The 20,878-nt window shown below is 42.5% G+C and overlaps 1 protein-coding gene across 1 annotated transcript in view; it reads left to right on the top strand.

Annotated features, from left to right (window-relative positions):
- PAMR1 (peptidase domain containing associated with muscle regeneration 1) overlaps positions 1-20,878 on the top strand; it is an 80,299-nt gene that overhangs the window by 55,723 nt on the left and 3,698 nt on the right. The window contains exons 7-9 of the mRNA XM_055547762.1: positions 15,153-15,365; positions 18,001-18,067; positions 20,344-20,576. Coding sequence (XP_055403737.1) covers positions 15,153-15,365; positions 18,001-18,067; positions 20,344-20,576 — 513 coding nt within the window. The remainder of the gene's footprint in view (positions 1-15,152; positions 15,366-18,000; positions 18,068-20,343; positions 20,577-20,878) is intronic.

Raw genomic sequence — 20,878 nt, 5'->3', positions numbered from 1 at the left:
GGAAAGGTAGATGATCTTTTAAGCAAATGAAGGATTTGAAGTACAGGGCTTAAGACACTAAATTGGTCAAATTCAAGACCAGAGGCCAGAATTCCACACTTCCCACCCTGTTTACAATCTCTCAGACACCGTTCTCACCACCTGGCTTGGTGAGACTACAGATGATGGATTGATTAGCTCTGGTTAGCATCCTGTCTTATTATCAAGTCCTCTCAGAGGACTTCTCTTCCCAGGTAAGACCCACCTGTCTCTCTTCTCTAGAAAGTTCCAATTAACTGTCTCTTGATATGAGTTATTCTCTTTATTCTATTTTCCTTGTGTGTGTCTATGTCCATGAGTGGGAATAGAATTGAAATAGATTTTCTGCTTAATTACAGAAGAAATATAGACTTGTAAAAATAATCAAACAGTACAGAGGTGTATAAAATAAAAAGAACATTATTTTCCCTGACCAATCCTGGTTGCCAGGGTTAGTAACTTGATGAGGATCCTTCTAAACTTTTTTCTAAGGCGTGCAAACCTAGGCTGTCTATATGTCATTACTTGAAACCAGTGGTTCTCATCTGGGGGTGATTTTGTCCCCTGCTCCTGCCCCAGGGGACTTTTGGAAACTGGAAACTTTTTTGGTTGTTGTAACAGCAGGAGGGGAGGGTGCCCCTGGCATTTGGTGGGTAGAGGCCAGAGATGCTGCAAAACCCCCCAAGACACACAGGACAGCCCCACAACAAAGAGCTGTCTGGCCAACAGGTCAGTAGTGCCAAGACTGAGAAACCTGGTTTCAAGCAAAAGTGAATTTAAAGCATACATACAATTTTTCAACTTTTTGCCTTCAGTGTTCATATCATAGACATTTTCCCAGGTCAATCCATGTTGGTCTCCCTCTTGGGAGAAAAAATGATTGCTGGAGGACTCCATTATATGAATGTCTATCCAATCATATAATCATTCCATCGCTTAAGATGGACTTAATGTCATTTTTAATATCCTCACTATTATGAAAAAGGCTGAGATGAATAGCCTTGCATGTTTCTTTGTTCACATGCAAAGGTATTTTGTAAAAAAATTCCTAGATGTCGAACTGTTAGTCCAAAGGTTACCCGTATTTAAACTTTGGAGAGCTGTTGCCAAAGTGGTCACCAAAAGTCACTTTACCAGCTTACAAGACAAGCCATTATAAACACCAGTCCTCAAAATAAGAATTAGAACATGCATGTCAGCAGCTCGGTCTATCCTTGTCAAGTTGGAAATGGATTTATTTTCAAAGGAATTCTTTGAGTCTGAGGGGAGATGTTTTGTTCAGATTTTGTGGGGTAGTAGATAAACAACCTGGAGAAGAAAATGGCAACCTGCTCCAGTATTCTTGCCTGGGAAATCCCATGAACAGAGGAGCCTGGCAGGCTACAGTCCATGGGGTCACGAAAAGACCTGGAAGGACTTAACGACTAAACAAGCAAGCAAGATGAACAAGAAGATACAATCAACACCAGGTTTTCCCATTGGGTTAGTGAGAGGGTGCGAGAGCCCTGAGGGCAGTCTTCACTGACTGCAACTCCACCTTCTCCTCAAGTTGTTTTCCAGGGAAGAACCACCTCCTCCTGCTCCCAGATGACCTCCTTTGAGAACAAAACAGGGGAGTGGCCCCTCCTGAGCTCTGAGGCCAAGCTAACCTCCTGCCAGCACCCTCTGCAACCCCAGCCTCCCTGGGCCACCATGTAAGAAACTGGGGCCCCTTTTTTTTTCCTCTGAAGTTTCCTGTTTCTTTGTATGGAACAGAAGGACAAAGTAAGTTCTTGAGTAAAGGGTTGGAGTCTTGTTTTGAAAGTAGAGAGTGAGGGGTTCACTGCCCGCTCCACTTTCCATGTCGCCTTTGTTCCTCTGGCCCAGTTGACGGTGCCGAGGTCTCCCCCCTGCATCCTAATGAAGGGCGATGAAACGGGCTAAATCTTGGGGCACAATGCTCACCCTGCGGGCTCAGACGCGCCTTTGAACAACACAAATCGGCTTCCACCAATTAAAGACAAATGGTGTCTCTGGATTCATTGGGGTTCTGGGGCATCAGGAGGTTTCCCACTAGCCTGTCCCGAGGACTGGGAAGAAAACAGCCTAGGATAAGAGGCACACTTTATATTTTAGCTTCAAAGGGCCAACCCGTGTTTCTCATCAAAATAAGTGACTGGGAACTTTGGGGTTTTCCGGGAGACCTTAATAGTGAAGAATGTGCTGAGACCCCTTGTGGGTCACAGTCACCTCTCCCATCACAGGTAAATAATGGGCTGCAGGCTTGCTGGGATTCATGCGTATTTGTTCTAAGATCTCTTAGGGAAGACATTGTAAAAATGGAATTTTGTACTGGCTTCTTTAGAGTCCGAAAGCTCTGTTTCATCCTTAACATGTAGAAGACGGGTAAGAATACCTTTGTCCACACTGGGATGACACAACCTAGGGTGGAGAGCTTGGACTCTGGTCAGAAAGACTTTGGGTTGGTTCTAAATCTGCGATTTACCAGCCTGGTAAGTCTTGAGCAAGTAATTTACCTCCTAGGAGTCTCAGTCTCCCCACTTATAAATTCCAGGAAAATCTTATCAAGTTCTTCTTAGGGGTGATGGCAGGGAGGGAATGAGATGATCCATTTAAGATACTTGTGTATTGATACAGATAGTGATAGAATTATACTGAATTTGATAGAAGCAGTTATTCTTATTACTACTTCTGGGCCCATGTAGCCATTTAAAAGTTTGGCAGAAAGCAGGGATGGTCTGAGGGGTTAGGGCATCAGCACTCGTTTCTACAAACTAGATGATCATGACAAACCTTTCTCAGACTCTCAAGGTTTAAGAGAATTCTCCCAAGAGTTTCTGAGTTTTTTCTGTGAACTGTTCCCCCTGAATCATTGCCGGATGCTAAGGACTGCTACCATTACACCTGCATCCAGGCAAGAAAGATTGGGTTTTAAAGGACAGGTAGACACTGCCAATGGCATTGTCATAAAGAAACCCTGGATTCCAGGAGTAGACACGCACAGTGGCACGATGGATGGGGAGTCTCTGTAGCCAGAACAGCCAGAATAGGGGGCTGTTGGAGATGAAACATGGAGTAATAGCAGGGGGAACTGGATTGGGAAACTCCGGGGCACGTTGCCCCAAGCATCATGTTACTTGGTCAGCCTCCTTATTTTTCATGGTTCTTTTTTAATGGTCACTCGTTAACATGAAGTGGACTCTGTGTCTGTCCCCTGTGGTTATACAGGAGACCAAGTCTCCAGAGCATCCCTTGCATATTAAATTAGAGCAACAGGGCAGAAAAGAGAATTCACGGTCTGGCTGGAGAGGACATGAAGGGTATAAGGATAACTTCATAAAAAAACAGTTCCTGGGGATCCACTGTTATTACCCACCAGCACTCAGTAGCCCAGAGCCTTCGGAGATGGAAGGAGCCCTGGGAGGATGCTTAGCTAGTAGTCTGCTTCCTTCTTACACTTCCTATACCGGAGCCTCCCATCTGCTGTCTCTCTGTAACATGGAGATGAATCTCTGCCACCCTTCTTAGCGTGTTTGGAGGGATGCTGTCTCATTTGGATTTAGATCTGGAAAGCCAAAGTGGTCACTGAACACAGTAGAAGCTGCCCTTTCATAACTATCTAATATTTGCTTGCTTTTATAATTCAGAGAGAAAATTTCCTTATCATTTGAATCATTTTTTGTTGGGTAAATATGAGTCTACATAGACCAAATGACATGTTAGCCTTAACTCTGCTGGGCTCCATGAATCTGTGGCCTTTTAATCAAGGCATTGCCTCTTCTCATTCAGAGTAAAATGATTAGGATTGATATATATGGGGTGCATTTTGCTGGTCAGCAATTGTTTTAGTGATGGATGGCATTCTAGTCATAGTAAGAGGACAGATCAAGCCTCATAAACAGCTCTTCAGCTTGACTGACTCTGAGAGCTTGGGATGGAGTGCCCATCAGTGTGGGATGGGCCAGGTCCACCACTGTTTTACTAAGACACTGCTTCCACTTGCCTGCTCCTTGTGGGGACCCTCTTGGCTTTTGCTTTGGCAGACAAGGTCCCTGAGGCAGGACCTCATGCAGGGGTAGGATTTATTTTGGTTTTGGGTTAAGAAGTAACTCATCAGAGCTGGGATGGACTATATGCCCATGGAGGGAAGTGGTGGGAAGATAAGAAGAGTTAGAAGAACTTGAGAGCAAAGCAGAATTACCTTCTGATGGAAGCAACTTACCTGCTATCGCAGACCCCGAGACCGACTCCAGCCACTTGACAAAGGCTACAGGGTTCCCATTTTCCTTAAAAACTCCTGCCTTGTGGGGCATTCACCACCTGTCCCTCACCCTGCCTCAGAAGATGAAAGTTTCTTTTCTGCAAAACACAAGGCATGTTTATTGATATCCAAGTATTAAAAATGACAATGGTAGTTATTCTGTGCATTCTCAATATAGACCAGACTCTGTGCTCTGTGTGACACTGTCTCATTTAATTATCACAACACCCCCCTGGGGTAGGTACGGTGATCCTCCCCACTTTGCAGACTCATCCAACCAGACATTTTTGAGTGTCTGTTAGTTGAGTGTCTGTTACCTTACCAGGCACTGGTAAGGTAAGGCAGGGCTCTTTGGTGTATTTTCCTGCTTCATTTGGCAGAACTGTACAGCAGTTCCAATTTTAGCCCTTTTCTGGCACACAGGAGAGTGGTCATGCCATGCGTTTCCCGGATACTACTTCTTCTAGAAAGGTGTTTGGTAATGATGGTGATGATGAGAGTTACTAAGTGGGCAGGATCTCAGGACTCGAATGTCCTCTGAAGCTCAGGACTCCTCTGCAAGGTCATCCTCTCCATCCCCAAAGCTAAATGGAATTTCCTTGTTTGGGCTATTTTCACTGTGAGCATACGTCACGTTTGAAAAGTTGACGATGAATGCCGCTGGGGGACATTTCCCCTAGTAATTTAGGGTTATTACCTACCCGTCCAGCCCCATCTCCTGGAGCTGACTCAGAAACATTCTGAGATTTGAGGGAGCCCTCAGAAGACCTACTGAACACATCCACCAGGTAGAAGATGACTAAATTTCTATAGTTACGTAAGCTACCCATCGACTCTACCAAATGAGGATGTTGATTTTGAACAAAAGCAAAGTAACCAGGACTTTCTGAGGATTTTTTGAAGCGGACCCGTCTCTTAGGCACAGGGAGTTTCAGCTGTCTAATGAAATAGGCCATCTAAACACCAGAAAAGTGGTATCCGAAAGACACAGTGTACCAGGAGCCAAGGACAATACTGATTAAGATCAAGTAGCTAATTGAAAGCCTCAGCCTCCAAATTGCTGCCAGATGAACAAATAGCAGTGTGTGCAGTCCAAGTATAATTTCACATGGGCACTGTCTCATTCACAACCTTGGAAGGCTGGAAAACATCAGGGGGACAGAGTTCCATCAGCTGGACAGGGATAAAAAGGGTTTTCAGTGGAGGGGTTATATCACCAGTTGGTGTCATTGTTACTGGTTGGGGAAGACGTTTTGGAGGTAAAAGATGTTGGATCCAAATGCACCAGACTCAGATACAAACTGAACAGGAAGAAGTGCGAGAGGGATTCAAGCCTGTCCGAAGGCTGTCTCTGGGTGTTTGTCTCATATTAAGTTAGGTTTCCAGGATGAACAAAGTCCCAGTAAGAAAGTTAATGCTTTATATATAAATAATATATATATTTTAGAAAACTTATGAATTTTTGCCCAACTAAAAAATTTGTGACATTTTGATTCCACTTGTTTGACTTAGTATGAATAGAATGCTAGATTTCTAATAAAAAAAAACAGATATGCAATAAGCAACAAAGGTTTACTGTATAGCACAGGGAACTATAGCAATATCTTGTAATAATCTCTAATGGAAAATAATTTAAAAATAATATATTGTATATGTATAACTGAATTACCTTGCTGTGCACCTGAAACATTATAAGTTAACTACACTTCAATAAAATATATATATTAAGAAAAAAAAAAGAAAGTTAATGCCTTTTCCAAATAGAACTGAAATTATCACAAATTGTTCCTTTGAATTTGGTGACAAGTGAGAACGGGTGGATAGCAGAGTATTTGAAGAGTTGAGGCTAATACCCCAGCTCACACTGCCAGCTGGATAATGGAGTCCTGAATGTTGTTGACTTTGGATCTGTGTCCCTTGCTGGAACTCTCAAGATATTCTTATAGCTCTAATATTTCCTGTTAAAGAGACAGAGTGGTCCCCCTTAGTGTTTTGCTCAGGTGACTCTCTCATTACCCTAAATGTATCATTAACATAAAATTTGAGGAAAAAAATGTATGATTTTTTAGGTGCAGTTTTGTAAAAGACATCAAACCATTTTTGTAAGCAATCAGCTTTCCAGGTGGTGCTAGTGGTAAAGAATCTGCTTGCCAATGCAGGAGATGCAAGAGACGCGGGTTCAAGCCCTAGGTTGGGAAGATCTCCTGGAAGACGAAAATGGCAAACCACTCTAGTATTCTTGCCTGGAGAATCCCATGCACAGAGGGGTCTGAAGCTCTATAGTCCATGGCACTGTGAAGTGTCAGACACAACTGAACGACTGAACACACACACGCAGGGTATAAATAATAATTAAAGTAAGAGAGTTTAGAAGTGGGACAAGAACAGAGAAGGAGGACACTATATGGGATGAGAGAGTAAGTCCAACGTTTGCATCAGATGAAATGATCAGCCTCAGAAAGTCTGCGATTCTGAGTTTCTTGGCAGCAAAAGCAAAAAAGAGAAAGGCCTTCGCTGGCATAGCTCTCATTGTATATTAACGGAAAGCAAATAGAAGTTCATTTGCAGATGCAAATACTGTTTGTGTTATTTTAATCCCTAATTCTTCCCTCTCCTTATCTAAAGGTGGACTTTGTAAATAACAGAAATTTAACCTTTTTTATACCAAACATGTGTAAAAACTGGGTTCTTCCACCTTCCTGGGAAAAACAAAAGGTAGCTAGACTTTATTATGCTAACACTATTACTGTTGACCCAGTGACCTCCAGCCCCAGGCTCCTGCAGCTCTGCCTAAGGGCTTTCTCTGGCTCTCAGAGTCCATTGACTCATATATGAGCAAAGACTGAAGTGCTGAGGAACTAATGTTCATCTCATCATCTTTCAACAAATAGTTGACGGTGGTCTGTAGGTAATAACTCATATCCATTGCTCTCTGGGTAGTATGACTCTGAGGCATAGTCTACACGGTCTCCCAGAGTTTCCCAATGGCATTGAAACTCCATTGCCCCCAGTAGTAACTTTCTTAATAATAAAAACTTTTGTGTCTTACTCCCCTACACTCCTTTTGGCCCTTCTTGACCTGGGTTCAATCCCTGGGTCGAGAAGTTCCCTGGAGAAGGAAATGGCAACCCACTCCAGTACTCTTGCCTAGAAAATCCCATGGACGGAGGAGCTTGGTGTCCATGGGGTCGCAAAGAGTTGGACACGACTGAGTGACTTCACTTTTTTTCTTTGGGATCACCACCTACATAAGCTACTTACACTCAAATCTGTCTCTCCCAGCCTGCTTCTAGAAGAACCCAACCTAAAATAATTTGTGAAGATATTTCTCTGAGGAGCTAACTTAATAGAGTTATAGAGCTCAAGTCAGCTAGATCACTATTTGGTTGGTTCTTTAAAATATTGGGTAAGACATTGATCAATGCTAAGTAACATATATTTCAGGATTACATTGTCTAAAGGATGCTCAAAGTATGATTGTATTATTGATTTAAAAAGATTCAATGTTAAATCCAAGAATTGATCTCTCTCTCTTTTGTCTCTTTCACTCTCACACACACACTGTTCTCGGTGTGAAAGAGCCAGCCCAGTCCTTTGTGAGATGGGGTAGTACAAGTGAGTGGAGATGCCAGTAATGTTTCTAGAGAGAGCCTATAATGTCTCCCAAAGGACTTCAAATCTGAAGGATTTGGTCATCCTCTGCCATCTACCGTTTTTCAGACACATGTTAGAAAGCGGCTGCTCCCATCGTAAGGAAGCATCACCGGGTCTGTGCTAATTGCGTCCTCTTTCCTAATTGTGCCCTTGATCAATTGGTCTCGCTGCATTAACTGTAACATGTGCCCTGGTTAAATGGTAGTCTCTGTATCAACATATCTGTCTAGTATCACAAGGAGAACACACATGTGATACAACAGATTCCAACAAATCCCAAATGATTATTCTTAGCTTAAGCATCTAAAATAGAGCCTGGTTCCATTTCACCCAGGTGTCTGCCTGTAAATTAAGAGGTAATCTTTCAGGCAACACAAAGGCTGAGTTGTATCAACCCAGTTAATCGTACCTGATGGAATCTTTGGTGCAACCCACACCACCGTCAATTGCTGTGGTTGGCTAGTATTTTCTGAGACCCGCCCCCCTACACCTCTTTAAATTATTTAAGGCCCCAGTGATTACCTTTACTTTATTCTCTGGTTAGACCTTCCTATGTTCTGATATAATTTTATAAGCAAAGTTAGACACTAGTCATTTAGGATGAAATGGTGCTAATGAAAAAAATTATATGTGTGTGTCTCCATTCCCCTGAAGACTTGGGGGTTAAGTCTCTGGAAGGCCTCAAACCATTTTTTAATAAGTGCTTACATAAGCACTTATTTTAATAAGGCAGGGGAGGGCCTTGGGTTGTCTGGGTTTAAATGAAAATTTTTCATGTGAAAATTACAGAAGCACATCTGCCAATACCTGATTCTGCTGGACACAGAGGAGGCGCCCATTGAATAGAGGATGCGAGAAAAGTCATCAGTGATACCAACAGCCAACGGCAATTCACAAGCCCTTACAGAAAGACATATTGGGCTCCCAGAAAGAAAAGTGGGATTGGTGGGAACCAATTCTTTGGTTCCTAGGGGCTTTTTTCTATGTATTATCTCCAAATTTGAACTTATAGCTTTGAGAAGAAAGGAAAAGACAAATACTCATGAATCTGGTGTATCGTATTGAAATTCTAGATTCATTCATAAAAAGGTATTTTGTGAGCAAGGATAGAGTAATATAATGGAACAAGCAGTCTGCTTTCTTGCCACAGCTGGATCTGCCCTCTGAATTTTGTGATCATTAGGGTGATGGGAAATGGACCGTCTCCCTAAATTAGGAATGAAGAGTGTGAACTTCCGTTTGTTATAGTCAGTGTAGTTGATCTGAGCAGAGGGCATGAAGAAGGCGGTGTTATTTGTGTGCACCAAAAAGCCGCTTCTCCTTATAATGTCTCTACAGTACCCTGATATACTTTTTGATGTCTCTATCATCATGTCCATTTTTTATGGTCATGGTCCATAAAACCTTCTGGACCTGGTCTTCTTAGCTCTTATACCTTATGCTGACTATGAATCTTAGTGGACCAATCAGGGGAGAAAAGGATATAACTTTATTTGCTTTAAATCAACTTAAGTCCAACTCTAAGACCCACAGTTCAGGCCCATGGGAAGTTCAGTCATTGCTGGGGCCATCTCTGTACCCCAGGGTTGCAAAAGGTCCCTGGCTTTACACAGACAGCAGCAAATCAGTAAGGAGAATCCTTGGATGGTGTATTCTGGGTCCACACTGTTCAGCTTGGGGAAGTCCATGTCTTAAAGCTCCTGTTCCCTTCAGGTCAAAACAGCCCTGCTGATGGAGCTTGGGGGATGGGATGCTGGAGTCTGAGACTATCTGTGGAGGCTGGAGACCCTCTGATGAGATGTGACCTTTCTAGTTGCCCTGCCAGTCGTCCTCCCCAAGATCTCCTAGGAGTGCGGAAAGCCAAGCAAGCCCCGTGCCAGGGGTTGACTTAACCACCTCTTGGGCTTCTCATCACTCCCAGGAGTGCTGCCATGGGGAGGCATGAAGGGTTCTGATGCCCAGGGCTAAGAAAACAGCAAAACTCCCCAAACCAGGTCCTGAGCCACATTTGGGTCCACATGATTTATTAAAGGGAATACTTTCAGGATCTACCACTAAGGAAGTTGCAGAAGGAAAATGGGAAAGAGGAACAAGCCAAGCATAAGTGATTTTAATTGAACTCCCAGACTCAGCCCCATCCTATAAGGTGCTGGGAAGTGTAAATCACACCTTGAAGAACAGGAGTGGGGCCTTTGTGCTTCCGCACCCATCAGTCACTGGCTATAGGCAACCCTGGGGTGAGCATGAAGGGGCCAAAAATCTAGGCATTTTTTAGCTCTTCATTTGGGCGAGATGGTGCCCATGCCCAAGGGCAGTCTGTGAAGGTGGCAGGTGCCAGCTCTCAGCAGCAAAGCACATGTATAGAAACAGAGCTTGGGAAAGGATAAGAGGAGACCTCGATGGGGCACCAACAGTGATCACTACAAGAGCCCTGCAAAGCCATTGCATCTCCTCTGTAAAGTGGTACCACAGTGAACTGCCTAATACTGCTGCCTGAAGAGCAAAGAAGACAAGGGAGAGAAGGTCTTTTTAAAAACGTTTATCTGAAACAGTGTTGCAGAGAAGTGCATCCTGAGTACTGCCTTTGCTTACAAGGTAGCATGTAAAGGCATGCTAAACTTAATGTGTTTATATGCCTAGGCTGAGTCCCCAAAGTGATAGGACAATGTGCTATTTATGACTAATTATGGAATATTTTATTTAGCAAAGCAGGAGTTTGATGCTCCTTCACACCAGTGATGCAGATGTTTTAAATTCTCATTTGGCTTTGTGTGAAAACATCCATCCCACCGAGGAGAAATGAAATCAAAAGCTCTTGAAACATCAAATAGGAAAGAATCATGAGTCTGTTCAGTGGGGAGATACAGAGGTTTCTAAACAGAGAACCCACAGGGAGAAAAGAGAGATAGCTTTGAAATCTAACCCTAGGGAGATGCTCTGATGAGATGCAGATGGTCTATGAACCCAACAGGTAGAGGTCTAAACTGGGAGAGAAAAGGATGGATGAGGAAGTCTTAGAATTCCCTTCAAAAGCATCAGAGGAGAAGGTATAGCTTTGAAAAGCACAGGAAATAAATGAGGGAAGAGAGACTAATGCTCAGTAGATGTTTGATGTAAGAATATAATTTTAAGGCTTCATTACACAGGATTAAAATAGATGAATGTAGAGACCATGCTTGGTGTACCTGGAAGTCTGAATCAACACACTGGACCCAGATCTGGAAACCCATTGCATTGCCAAGAGACCAAAAAGTATTGCTTTGTACTTGAAAAGGTCCAATAATTAGATTCCTTTATGGATTTTTCTTTAAGGTGTATGCATTTGGGGAATTGATTTTTAAAGGCAGTTGGATGCTTTGTAAATAAAGGCAAACAAAGGAAGTAGAGACTATGTGTAGTTTAAATTGCTACTCAAAACCAGACCAACCAGAAAAGTATTATTATCTTGCTTCGTAGATGAGGAAAACAAGACCTGAAAAGATTAATTTTCCCAGGCCCTAGTTTATTAAGTGGAAGATGAGTACATTTTGGCCTTTATTCTTTATACCCACAAACAGACATTTGTTGAATACCTGTGTATTTGAGTATAGCTATCTGATCCTGGAGGCCACTATTTTTCCACCAGAATCTAGTGGCAAAACATTTAAATCTGAGTTCATGGAACATGGGATTACACTATGGTTATGCAGGATGGTAAAGAGATTTGCAGGGGGCAGAGAGGGTCTGGGAGCACACATAAAAAAGGCATGAAGACTTAATGTAGATTTATAGGCTTAGTGGGGGATACCCAAACCATCTCCCTGACACTTTAAAAAATAATAGCTATAGGACAACAACAAAATTATAAAATACAAAATCTTATGGCTACACTTTCTGATTATAAAACTTGAAAAAAATAGTAGAAAGAAGCAAGAAACATTCTCAAAGTTACAAACCAGAGATAATGACTGCAATTATTTTAAAGTATGCTTTTCCAGTCCTTTTATTCCTTTGGCTGCTTAAATTTTCTTTCTTTGGTTTTGATTTTGAACAGCTTTTTACGCTATGTCTGTGTGTGATTTTCTTCATACTTATCTGGGTTGGGACTTTGTAAATCTGTAGGTCAGTGTCTTTCATCAGAAAAATGTCAGTTGTTATCTCTTTACATACTGGTTTTCCTCCATTCTCTCTCTTTTCTTCTGGGATGCCAGTTACATGTATTTATTAACCTTCTTACTATGTATTTACATTTTCCTGTACATTTTTCATCTTTTTGTTTCTTAGGCTTCATACTGAGTCTTTTCTTTGAAGCTATCTTTCAGTTTGTCAGTCCCCTTCAGTTGTATCTGATTTGCTATTAAACTCATCCACTGAATTTTTTACTTTATGTCATTATAACTTTTGTGTTCTAGATTTCTCCTTGGGTTACTTTTTAAGGTGAAAGTTTTCTGCCAAAGTCCTCAATTTTATATTTTATTTCCTTGAATATTTTCAGTCTATTTTTAAGTTGTGTCAGACAACTCCATTATCTGAATCCTTTATGAATCTATTTTGAACATCTACGTTTCTCTTGAATTTCAGCCACATGGTCTCACCTTCCATTGAACCTTCCCTTGGAAGCATCATCCTGCTCAACCCTGGTCATATTTCATGAGCATAACTTAAAACCAAATGAAAGAGAAGTATACCTACAAGAAAAGTAGGCATGTGTCTTTAATTTCAGACATGTCATGTTAGAAAGGAATATGCATTTAAGAATTATAGAAATGTGGCAGAATTCCTCCACCTTGGGCAGACGTGTTTAGATATTCTGAGTCTGTTGGCCTTTAAATCTTCCTTTAAACTCTTTTCAATGACATGAAGAACCTGGATTGTCATGAGGCTTTATTACCTGGAAGGGCTTGAGAACTCTCCAAGGTTCCTGCCAGTTAAACCCACATGAAATGTAATAGGAATAGGACCCATCTCACACGTAAGAGATCATGAAGTGGAAGCCTAATGGACCGTGAAGGTACTTACTTCTAAGCGGAGAAAAATCCAATGATTAGGCTTACAGGAAAAGTGATTTCTTGTATTCTAACTGAGGCTGACATGGCTAGAGGCTAGTTCATTTTCTTTCCGTATTCCAGGACAGGCCTTAAGTATCACTCAGTCTTTCTTGGCTGTGATCTCTAGCAAGCAAAGTTCAAAAGGAATGAGGAGCTACATTTGAATTACACAAGTCATAGCCCTTTGATAGTCTGACTGGTCACAGATTGAAATCTCTGTGGGCACCAGACAGCTGGTGGGTGGGGACTGTGACCAAGGCAAGAATGTGATCCTGTCTAAGTAGAGAAGCTCCTCCCTGCACCAGCTGATTCTTGCCATGTGAGAATATAGGGTTTCCAGAGCTAAATTTTGTCAGAAGCTAGTAACACAGATTTTTATGAAACACTGTCTGATTTTTATGTTGACAACGAATTCCACTCTCTGAAACTTGCAGGTATGACATATGTTTTTGGGATGATTGAAGTCTGTGGGCTCTTCCGGTTGTTTCCGGGCTATGTATTCAGCTTCGACTGAGTCTGAACTATAAGACAGTGGCCCGTCAATGAAGCAATATGGAAGGCTCTTTCTGCCTCTTCATTCCACATCATCCAGGGATTCCTAGAAGTATAAGCACTGGGATTTTTCTGAGTCCACTTGAAGCTTCAAAAAGTACAGTGCCTTCTCTATGCCATTTTGGTATTTTTAAACAACTCACTCAGTGAGATCCCTTTTTGACATTTAAAATGGGGCTTTGGCATCAACCACCAGGGAGATCGCTCAGAATGCATAGTCCAAAGCACAGAGTGTCATTGAGATCATCTGTCATGTGAGCTATGAGCAGTCTTAGAGTAGACAAACCAGGAGCTTGACCAGTTTTAGGAACTTTGCCAAATTGCACATAGGAACAATGTATTAATTTTTAGTTCTGAAATATTATAGAAGCGTTATATGAATGGATATTCATTTCTTGCCTGGAGGCAAGCAAGCAGGTTATTTGAAAAGTAACTGGGACACTTAAGGGAAGAAAAGAATGTCCGATGCGTAACTGAGTTGTGTGGAGACTGTTTTATAATGTGCTCAGTCGTGTCTGACTCTGCTACCTCGCCAGACACCTCTGTCCATGGGATTTTTCAGGCAAGAATGCTGGAGTGGGTGGCCATTTCCTGCTCCAGGGGATCTTCCTGGATGAGAGATCAAACGTGTGTCTCCTGTATTGGCAGGCAGATTCTTTACCACTGAGCCACCTGGGAAAGCCCCTGTTTTATAGGGATGAGCCCATATCTTAGAAAAATGATTAAAAAGAGACTAGAGAGCCTGATGGAGTGATTGTTATCTAAACTCAGTAATTAAAGGTTGAATTCTAAGGGGACTTACTCTGTATCCTTAGGCAAGTAATATTCAGTATTGTACCATAATCCATTTGAGAAAAATATATTGTCTAGCTGATCGAATATTTCCAGGATATATCTAATATCCTGTTCGGTGCTCAGGATAGCTTTGTTGATGCCAATTTTACTCTAAGTAGCTGTGCAGTATGAATGAGAGAATAGAGATCTCCTATAATGAGTATTGTTAAATGTTTAGATGAAAAGTTCTATTTGGAGATTAAGGGAATTTGTTGTATCTCTGAATTTATATTGCCTCTAGTGTTTTTCAATTACAACTTTTAACACACCCAGTGTTCTGGCAGATGAAATAGAAAATCTAAATTCATAAATGTACTCTCATTTCTAATCTATTCTACTTTCTGGGTACAACACAAATAGGAAACTGAATAGTCTGATTTAATTGCCCAAGCTTTAGGGAATGAAGAAGATGATATTACAATACTGAATACCAACAATCCTTGCATACTGAGCATAAAATCTAGGCAAAATGTTTATTTTGTCCAGGCCTGTCCAGATTTCACAATTTGGGAAGCAAATGAATGTGAATACATGAGAGCCTGATGTGGTGTCAAATGTATATATATATATATATATATGGTGTGAAACAGTTCTCAATTTAAGAATAAATTGTTAAAACAAGAAGATATGTCTAATGCATGCATTTTTATGTTATGCGTTTTCTCTTGGTAATTCCTTTGAGTACCATTGTTAGCAGGCTCCATATCACTGCATTTTTAATTCAATGAGACGTGAAAAGATTCAGTGCTAAAATGGAATGCTTCAGACTCTTAATAACGCTCCTTTTCTTTTCTTTTCACTTTCAGTCCTTGAAGAAAGAAACTGCTCAGACCCTGGGGACCCAGTCAATGGGTACAAGAAAATTACAGGAGGCCCTGGGCTTATCCATGGGCACTATGCAAAAATCGGCACCGTCCTGACCTTCTTTTGTAACAGCTCCTATGTTCTCAGTGGTAATGAGATGAGAACTTGCCAGCAGAATGGAGAGTGGTCAGGGAAACAGCCAATCTGCATAAAAGGTGACTGGCAAATATTTCTGAAGTCTGTAGAGATAAGTGGAGTTGCTGAACATTTTGGTAGCTCCCCTACCTGTTTTTGAAGCCCTGGGGAAAAAAATTGCCTGTCTCTTTTAAGTTCTTACTGAAATCGTATATTATTCTTATTTTGAAAACCATCCATAAAACATGTGCATCTTTTTTAGACCGCCAAAGGACCAGTTTATCCTCATCACAATGTCTTGATGTGATCAAGAAGAGTGATGTAGTTATCAGAGCAGTTTAGAGAGATGACAAGGCTGAGTTTTTTATGTGTAACCCCAAGGATAGAACTGAAACAATTAATATGCATTTATATGGCTACATTTATCTACTCTCTGTGCAACATTAAATCAATGCAAGAAATAAAAGACACAATAGACACATCATCCCTGCCGGCCTGTGTGGAGGGAGGTTTGAAATGTTAAAATGTTTAAAAGCATCTTTAAAAGACAATAAACCCTTGAACATTCAAAGGACAGTTATAGAGCAAATGAGTGGTGTGTATTCTGAGAAATATGAGCTCCAGTTCTCCTGTAGCAAGGAGGACTGGAGCCCGTTTGGGAAGCAGGGAAGGATTTATTGAGATAAAGAGGAGTTGGGACGATATTCCAGTTGAAAGACAAAAAGTGTAAAGTGAAAGAATCATGGTAAGTAAAAAAATGAGTCAATCAGGGAATCTGGGAGGTAAATTTTAAAAGGTAGTTTGAGACCAGAACAAATGGGACGTTGCATAAGGAAGTTTGGACCTGACTCCATGACAGTAGGCATGTGTAGTTTCTTTTATACATATATCATGTATATATTGATATATATATGTGTGTGTGTGTGTGCAATTTTATTTATCTATCTACTTTTTATTTGTTTTTGGCTGTGCTGGGTCTTCGTTGCTGGGCGGGCTTTTCTCTGGTTGTGGAGAGCGGAGGCTGCTGTTTGTTGGAGTGGCTTCCCTTGTTGCGGAGGACGGGCTCTAGGGTGGGTAGGCTCAGTGGGCGAGGTTTCCAGGCTCTAGAGCACAGGTTTCCGGGATCAGTAGCTGTGGCACACAGGCTTGATTGCTCCATGGTATGTGGATCTTCCAGGATCAGGGATCAAACCGTGTCTCCTGCATCGGCAGGTGGATCCTTACCACTGAACCAACAGGGAAGCCCCGTAGTTTCTTATCAAATTGATTCACTTGTTGCTCCAAGTCGACAATAGCTCTTTTTGGTGGAAGGACTGAGCAAGTAACACACACACACACACAACTAACTGGTTGTTTCCTGAAGAAAAGCATGTCCTTGGCCTAGATTATCCAGATGATTGCTTCAGTCCTCCACTTTGCCTTCTGAGTGTTTGTCAACAACCTGAATCATGGGAAAAGGAATGAAAGAGGAAGTCTGTGAAAGAAAGACTTTAGACTTAAGCCAGGAGCAACCTTCATCCCCACCAGCACAGACTATGAGTCTTGATTTCATTAGGTATGGAAATGGTGTTACCTATGTCCTTGGAGATTTTTTGTCAACCCTTCTCTTACAAATTAATACAACTAGAGTTCCCTAGGTTGCTAATTAGACAAATGTTGGCTGCTTGATTGGGAAAGTGAGATGGGAAGGATTCCTTTTCACTTGTGAAGAAAGAGAGACTTCAACAAAACTAAACCAGGCTTTGAGTTGCCCTCAAAGGATCATTAGAAGCCTTAATTGCAGAGAAAGGACCTGGAGGAATCAGTTACTCAAGACTTATTGTTGGTTGACACTGCTGTTCAGTTTTAAATGAGAACCTTGTGATTTCCTATCTTGGGCTACATTTTAGAACCTTGCCCTTGGCTTTTATTCCATATTGATCTAGTTTGCTAATACTATTTACGTAAATGGATAATTCTATTAACTACTATTGCTTCATATCACTGGGCTTCCCTGGTGGCTCAGACAGGAAAGAATCTGCCCTGCAATGCAGGAGACTCGGGTTTGATCCCTGGGTTGTGAAGATCCCCTGGAGGAGGGCATAGCAACCCACTCCAGTATTCTTCCCTGGAGAAGTCCATGGGCAGAAGAGCCTGGTGGGCTATAGTCTATGGGGTCACAAAGAGTCGGACACAGCTGAGTGACTAATCCTTTCACACTTTCATATCACCTGGGTGGAGCAGCTCTGCAGACATTCTTATTCTACTTGGGTTCTTCAAAGGGGGATGCCATTGTATTAATAAATGAAATTCAGCATGCTCTGTTTTTTAAAAATTCATTTATTTATTTTGGGCCATGCTGGGTCTCAGTTGCACTCGTGGGCTTCTCACTGGGGTGGCTTCGCTTGTTATAGAGTACAGACTGTAGAGCATGGGCTCAGTATCTGTGGCTCACAGGCTTAGTTGCACTGCAACATGTGAGATCTTCCTGGATGAGGGATCGGACCTGGCTCTCCTTCATTGGCAGGTGGATTCTTAACCACTGGACCGCCAGGGAAGTCTCTCAGGATGCTCTTTTGCTAAGCGAGCTGTTCATGCTTGGCTGATACGTCTCACTTCTGAGAGCCTGGGGAATGTGCACTGGTGTCCAGAGAGGGTGGTCAGGTATGAATCTGAATTCATGGTGTGAACAGTTAGTATGGAAAAGGTTATGCAGCTTTATCTTTTTCTTTCTAGCCTGCCGAGAACCAAAGATCTCAGACCTGGTGAGACGGAAAGTTCTTCCAATGCAGGTTCAGTCAAGGTGAGGTTGAAACACCTGAACTCTGCTTTAAAGGCAAATGACCATTCCTTTCTCCACCCCCTTTCCCTACTTGTGTTTGGCCAAAGACAGTCTGAGGTTTCTTAGGGACACTCCGTGTTGACTTGCCAGGAAAGAAAAGGGCCTGTTAGATGAGGCTTATTAGCTAGCTGCCTTTAGCCAAGAGGTAGCAACTGTTGGAATATGTACAGGTTTCACTGGATCGTGGGAAAGTCAGTGGCTGGTGGGAAGCCAGACTTTAAGATGGCCCTTGAGGAGCTGGATTTTAATACTTGAGTCCTTCTAAAATGACTGCGTATTTATCATGCAGCTTTTAGGGAGATGGCATTCCTACCAAACACAGTCAGTCGTGGCTTAGAAAGATGTCCTTGGTAGTGATCAATCAGATAAAGCAGGCTGGTGGAGCTAGGAACCAGAGATGAATGACTAGCCCCTGATGAAGGATGTGAAGCCTCGGGGCGAGGGGCGGGGTTGGGCGGGGAGCCCACCTAGTCTTTCTCCTGAAAAGACAGAGGTGGGGACCCCTGGTGGCAAGCTAGGGAAGTTGCTTCCACTGGATTTCAACGAGGCTTAATGCTTGGCTTCCTTCAGTTCCCTACTCAGTTTTTACCTGGCAGAGAGACCCTCCATGACCGTCCTTTAAAAAGGATAGCACCCTTGCCTCCACCCTGACTGCTGAGCTGACTTCTTTACCCAGTATTCTCTGACCTTTACAGAGATCTCCAATTTGCACCTGGGCATCCATCTTCACCTATTGTCCTACTGACATTTGCTTGTTTATTTGTTCAATTTCTGTCTCCTCACAACCCACCAAAAAACTGAAAGTTACGCGTGCAGAACATTTTCTGTTTAGTTTATGCTGAACTCCTAGTACCTAGAATAGCGCCTGCCGCATGGTGGACACCCCCACAATAGTGAATGAGTGAACGGCTGGATTGGATGGACGGGTTCAAGTGCTGGTTCCGTCATCTCTCTTTAGTGCTGGCTATTCTTGGGCAGATTCCTAAACTTGCAGAGCCCTTAGTTTCCTCTTTTCAAAAATAAGGGCAATCACACTAACGTTTGCCTCTAGGAATTGTTAAGGATTAAATGTAAGGCAAATATCTCCCTGGAAGATTCACTGCTGGGGCAAGGATATGACGGTCTTCAGCAGACTCATCCAGGAACCCCCAAAGGCAATGCGAAGCTTCAGTGGCCAAAACCTGAGCTTGTCTGCAAGTACAAAAGCCCCCTGAGCTACAGAGCTGGTTCTAAATATGAGCTAAAGATTTGTAGAATGGAATCAATGTAGGTGGAATATTTGCTCTGAGCAAAGCATTGTACGGACATGTGAAACATTTCTTACAATGGTATTCTCACCAGGAGAGAATCGTGACTGCCCAGTGCTATCTGGGGTCCTGTCTTAGCTTCCTGTGTGCCCTTCAGCATCCCCACCTACCTCTCTGGGCTTCCTTTCTCCATGCATTAAACAGGAATGAAAACATTGATTCCTAAAGGAAATCTAACTTGTCAGTTAATAGTCATTATGCACTGATATAAAATGAGCATAAGCTGTGTAGTATGCATACCTCTCTCCCAAGAACCCCAGAGTGGTCTCGGGGGCTTAAACTTCAGGGCTCATTTAAAAGGCCTTTTCACATTTGCACACAGCGCTTCTTATTTCTCCCAATCAATGCGCTCTGAGAGAAGGTTCTATTCTCTGAGGTGGACTAATTATATCCGTTAATTGCTAAATCAAGCTACTCTATCAACACAGTTTAGTTCGAGTCAATTCCTTATATTGCTCCATTATGATAATAGTTAGAGCAGAGCAGTCACTTGGATTTCTTTCCTTGAAATTAACTTCTTTTCTTGTTTAATTTCACAATTAATTTGTGTGTGTGTGTGTGTGTGTGTGTGCATGTATAGCGTACCTTTGGAAAGCAGCTATTATGTCAGATATTATGCTCTTTGGTTAAAACCCTGGGTAGCTGGAGGCATGCCAGAAATGGAAATGGAGGAATAAATAGAAGGTTGAAGTGTGCAAGAAAATCTGCTCAGGGGTAGAAGAGATATGTGTGTGTGTGTGAGAGAGACAGAGACAGAGAGAGGTGAGGGGAGAAAGGGAGAGCGAATCACCCACACACAGAGGATGAGATAGCTATTGTTTTCTTCCTTCGTAACTGAACATCTTCGTGGCGCTTGGCATGGATACTAAAAGGGCTGTAATGACTGTCTCCTGCCCTCCTCTCTCTCCGGGCCCCTCTGCCGTGATGCAGGGAGACGCCATTACACCAGCTATACTCATCAGCCTTCAGCAAGCAGAAACTGCAGGACGCCCCTACCAAGAAGCCAGTCCTTCCCTTTGGAGACCTGCCGCCTGGGTACCAACATCTGCACACCCAGCTCCAGTACGAGTGCATCTCACCCTTCTATCGCCGCCTGGGCAGCAGCCGGAGGACGTGTCTAAGGACTGGGAAGTGGAGTGGCCGTGCCCCATCCTGCATCCCTAGTGAGTCAAGGCTTGTCCTCGCACTAAAACAGCTTGCATCTCTCATGGCTGCCTATGAAAAGCCCCTGACCCTGTTGAAGACTGCTGGGGAAAAAATCCTGGTCCAAAAGAATAGTCCTCTAATACTTTCCCCCAGTTTGGTGAAGTCTGAAATTCCACAGTTAGAGTTTCCTTCCTTTGGCTAAACTTATTTGGAGAGATGATTAAATCTTAGATGAATTTTTGAGGAAGAGGGGGCATGCTTTCTTGTGGATGATTTTATCATATTTACTTGGAGAAAAGGGACAGAACAGTCATTAAAC

Source organism: Bubalus kerabau, chromosome 15, assembly GCF_029407905.1.
Source record: "Bubalus kerabau isolate K-KA32 ecotype Philippines breed swamp buffalo chromosome 15, PCC_UOA_SB_1v2, whole genome shotgun sequence".
Lineage (NCBI taxonomy): Eukaryota > Metazoa > Chordata > Mammalia > Artiodactyla > Bovidae > Bubalus > Bubalus kerabau.
This window is presented reverse-complemented; position numbering and strand designations above follow the sequence as displayed.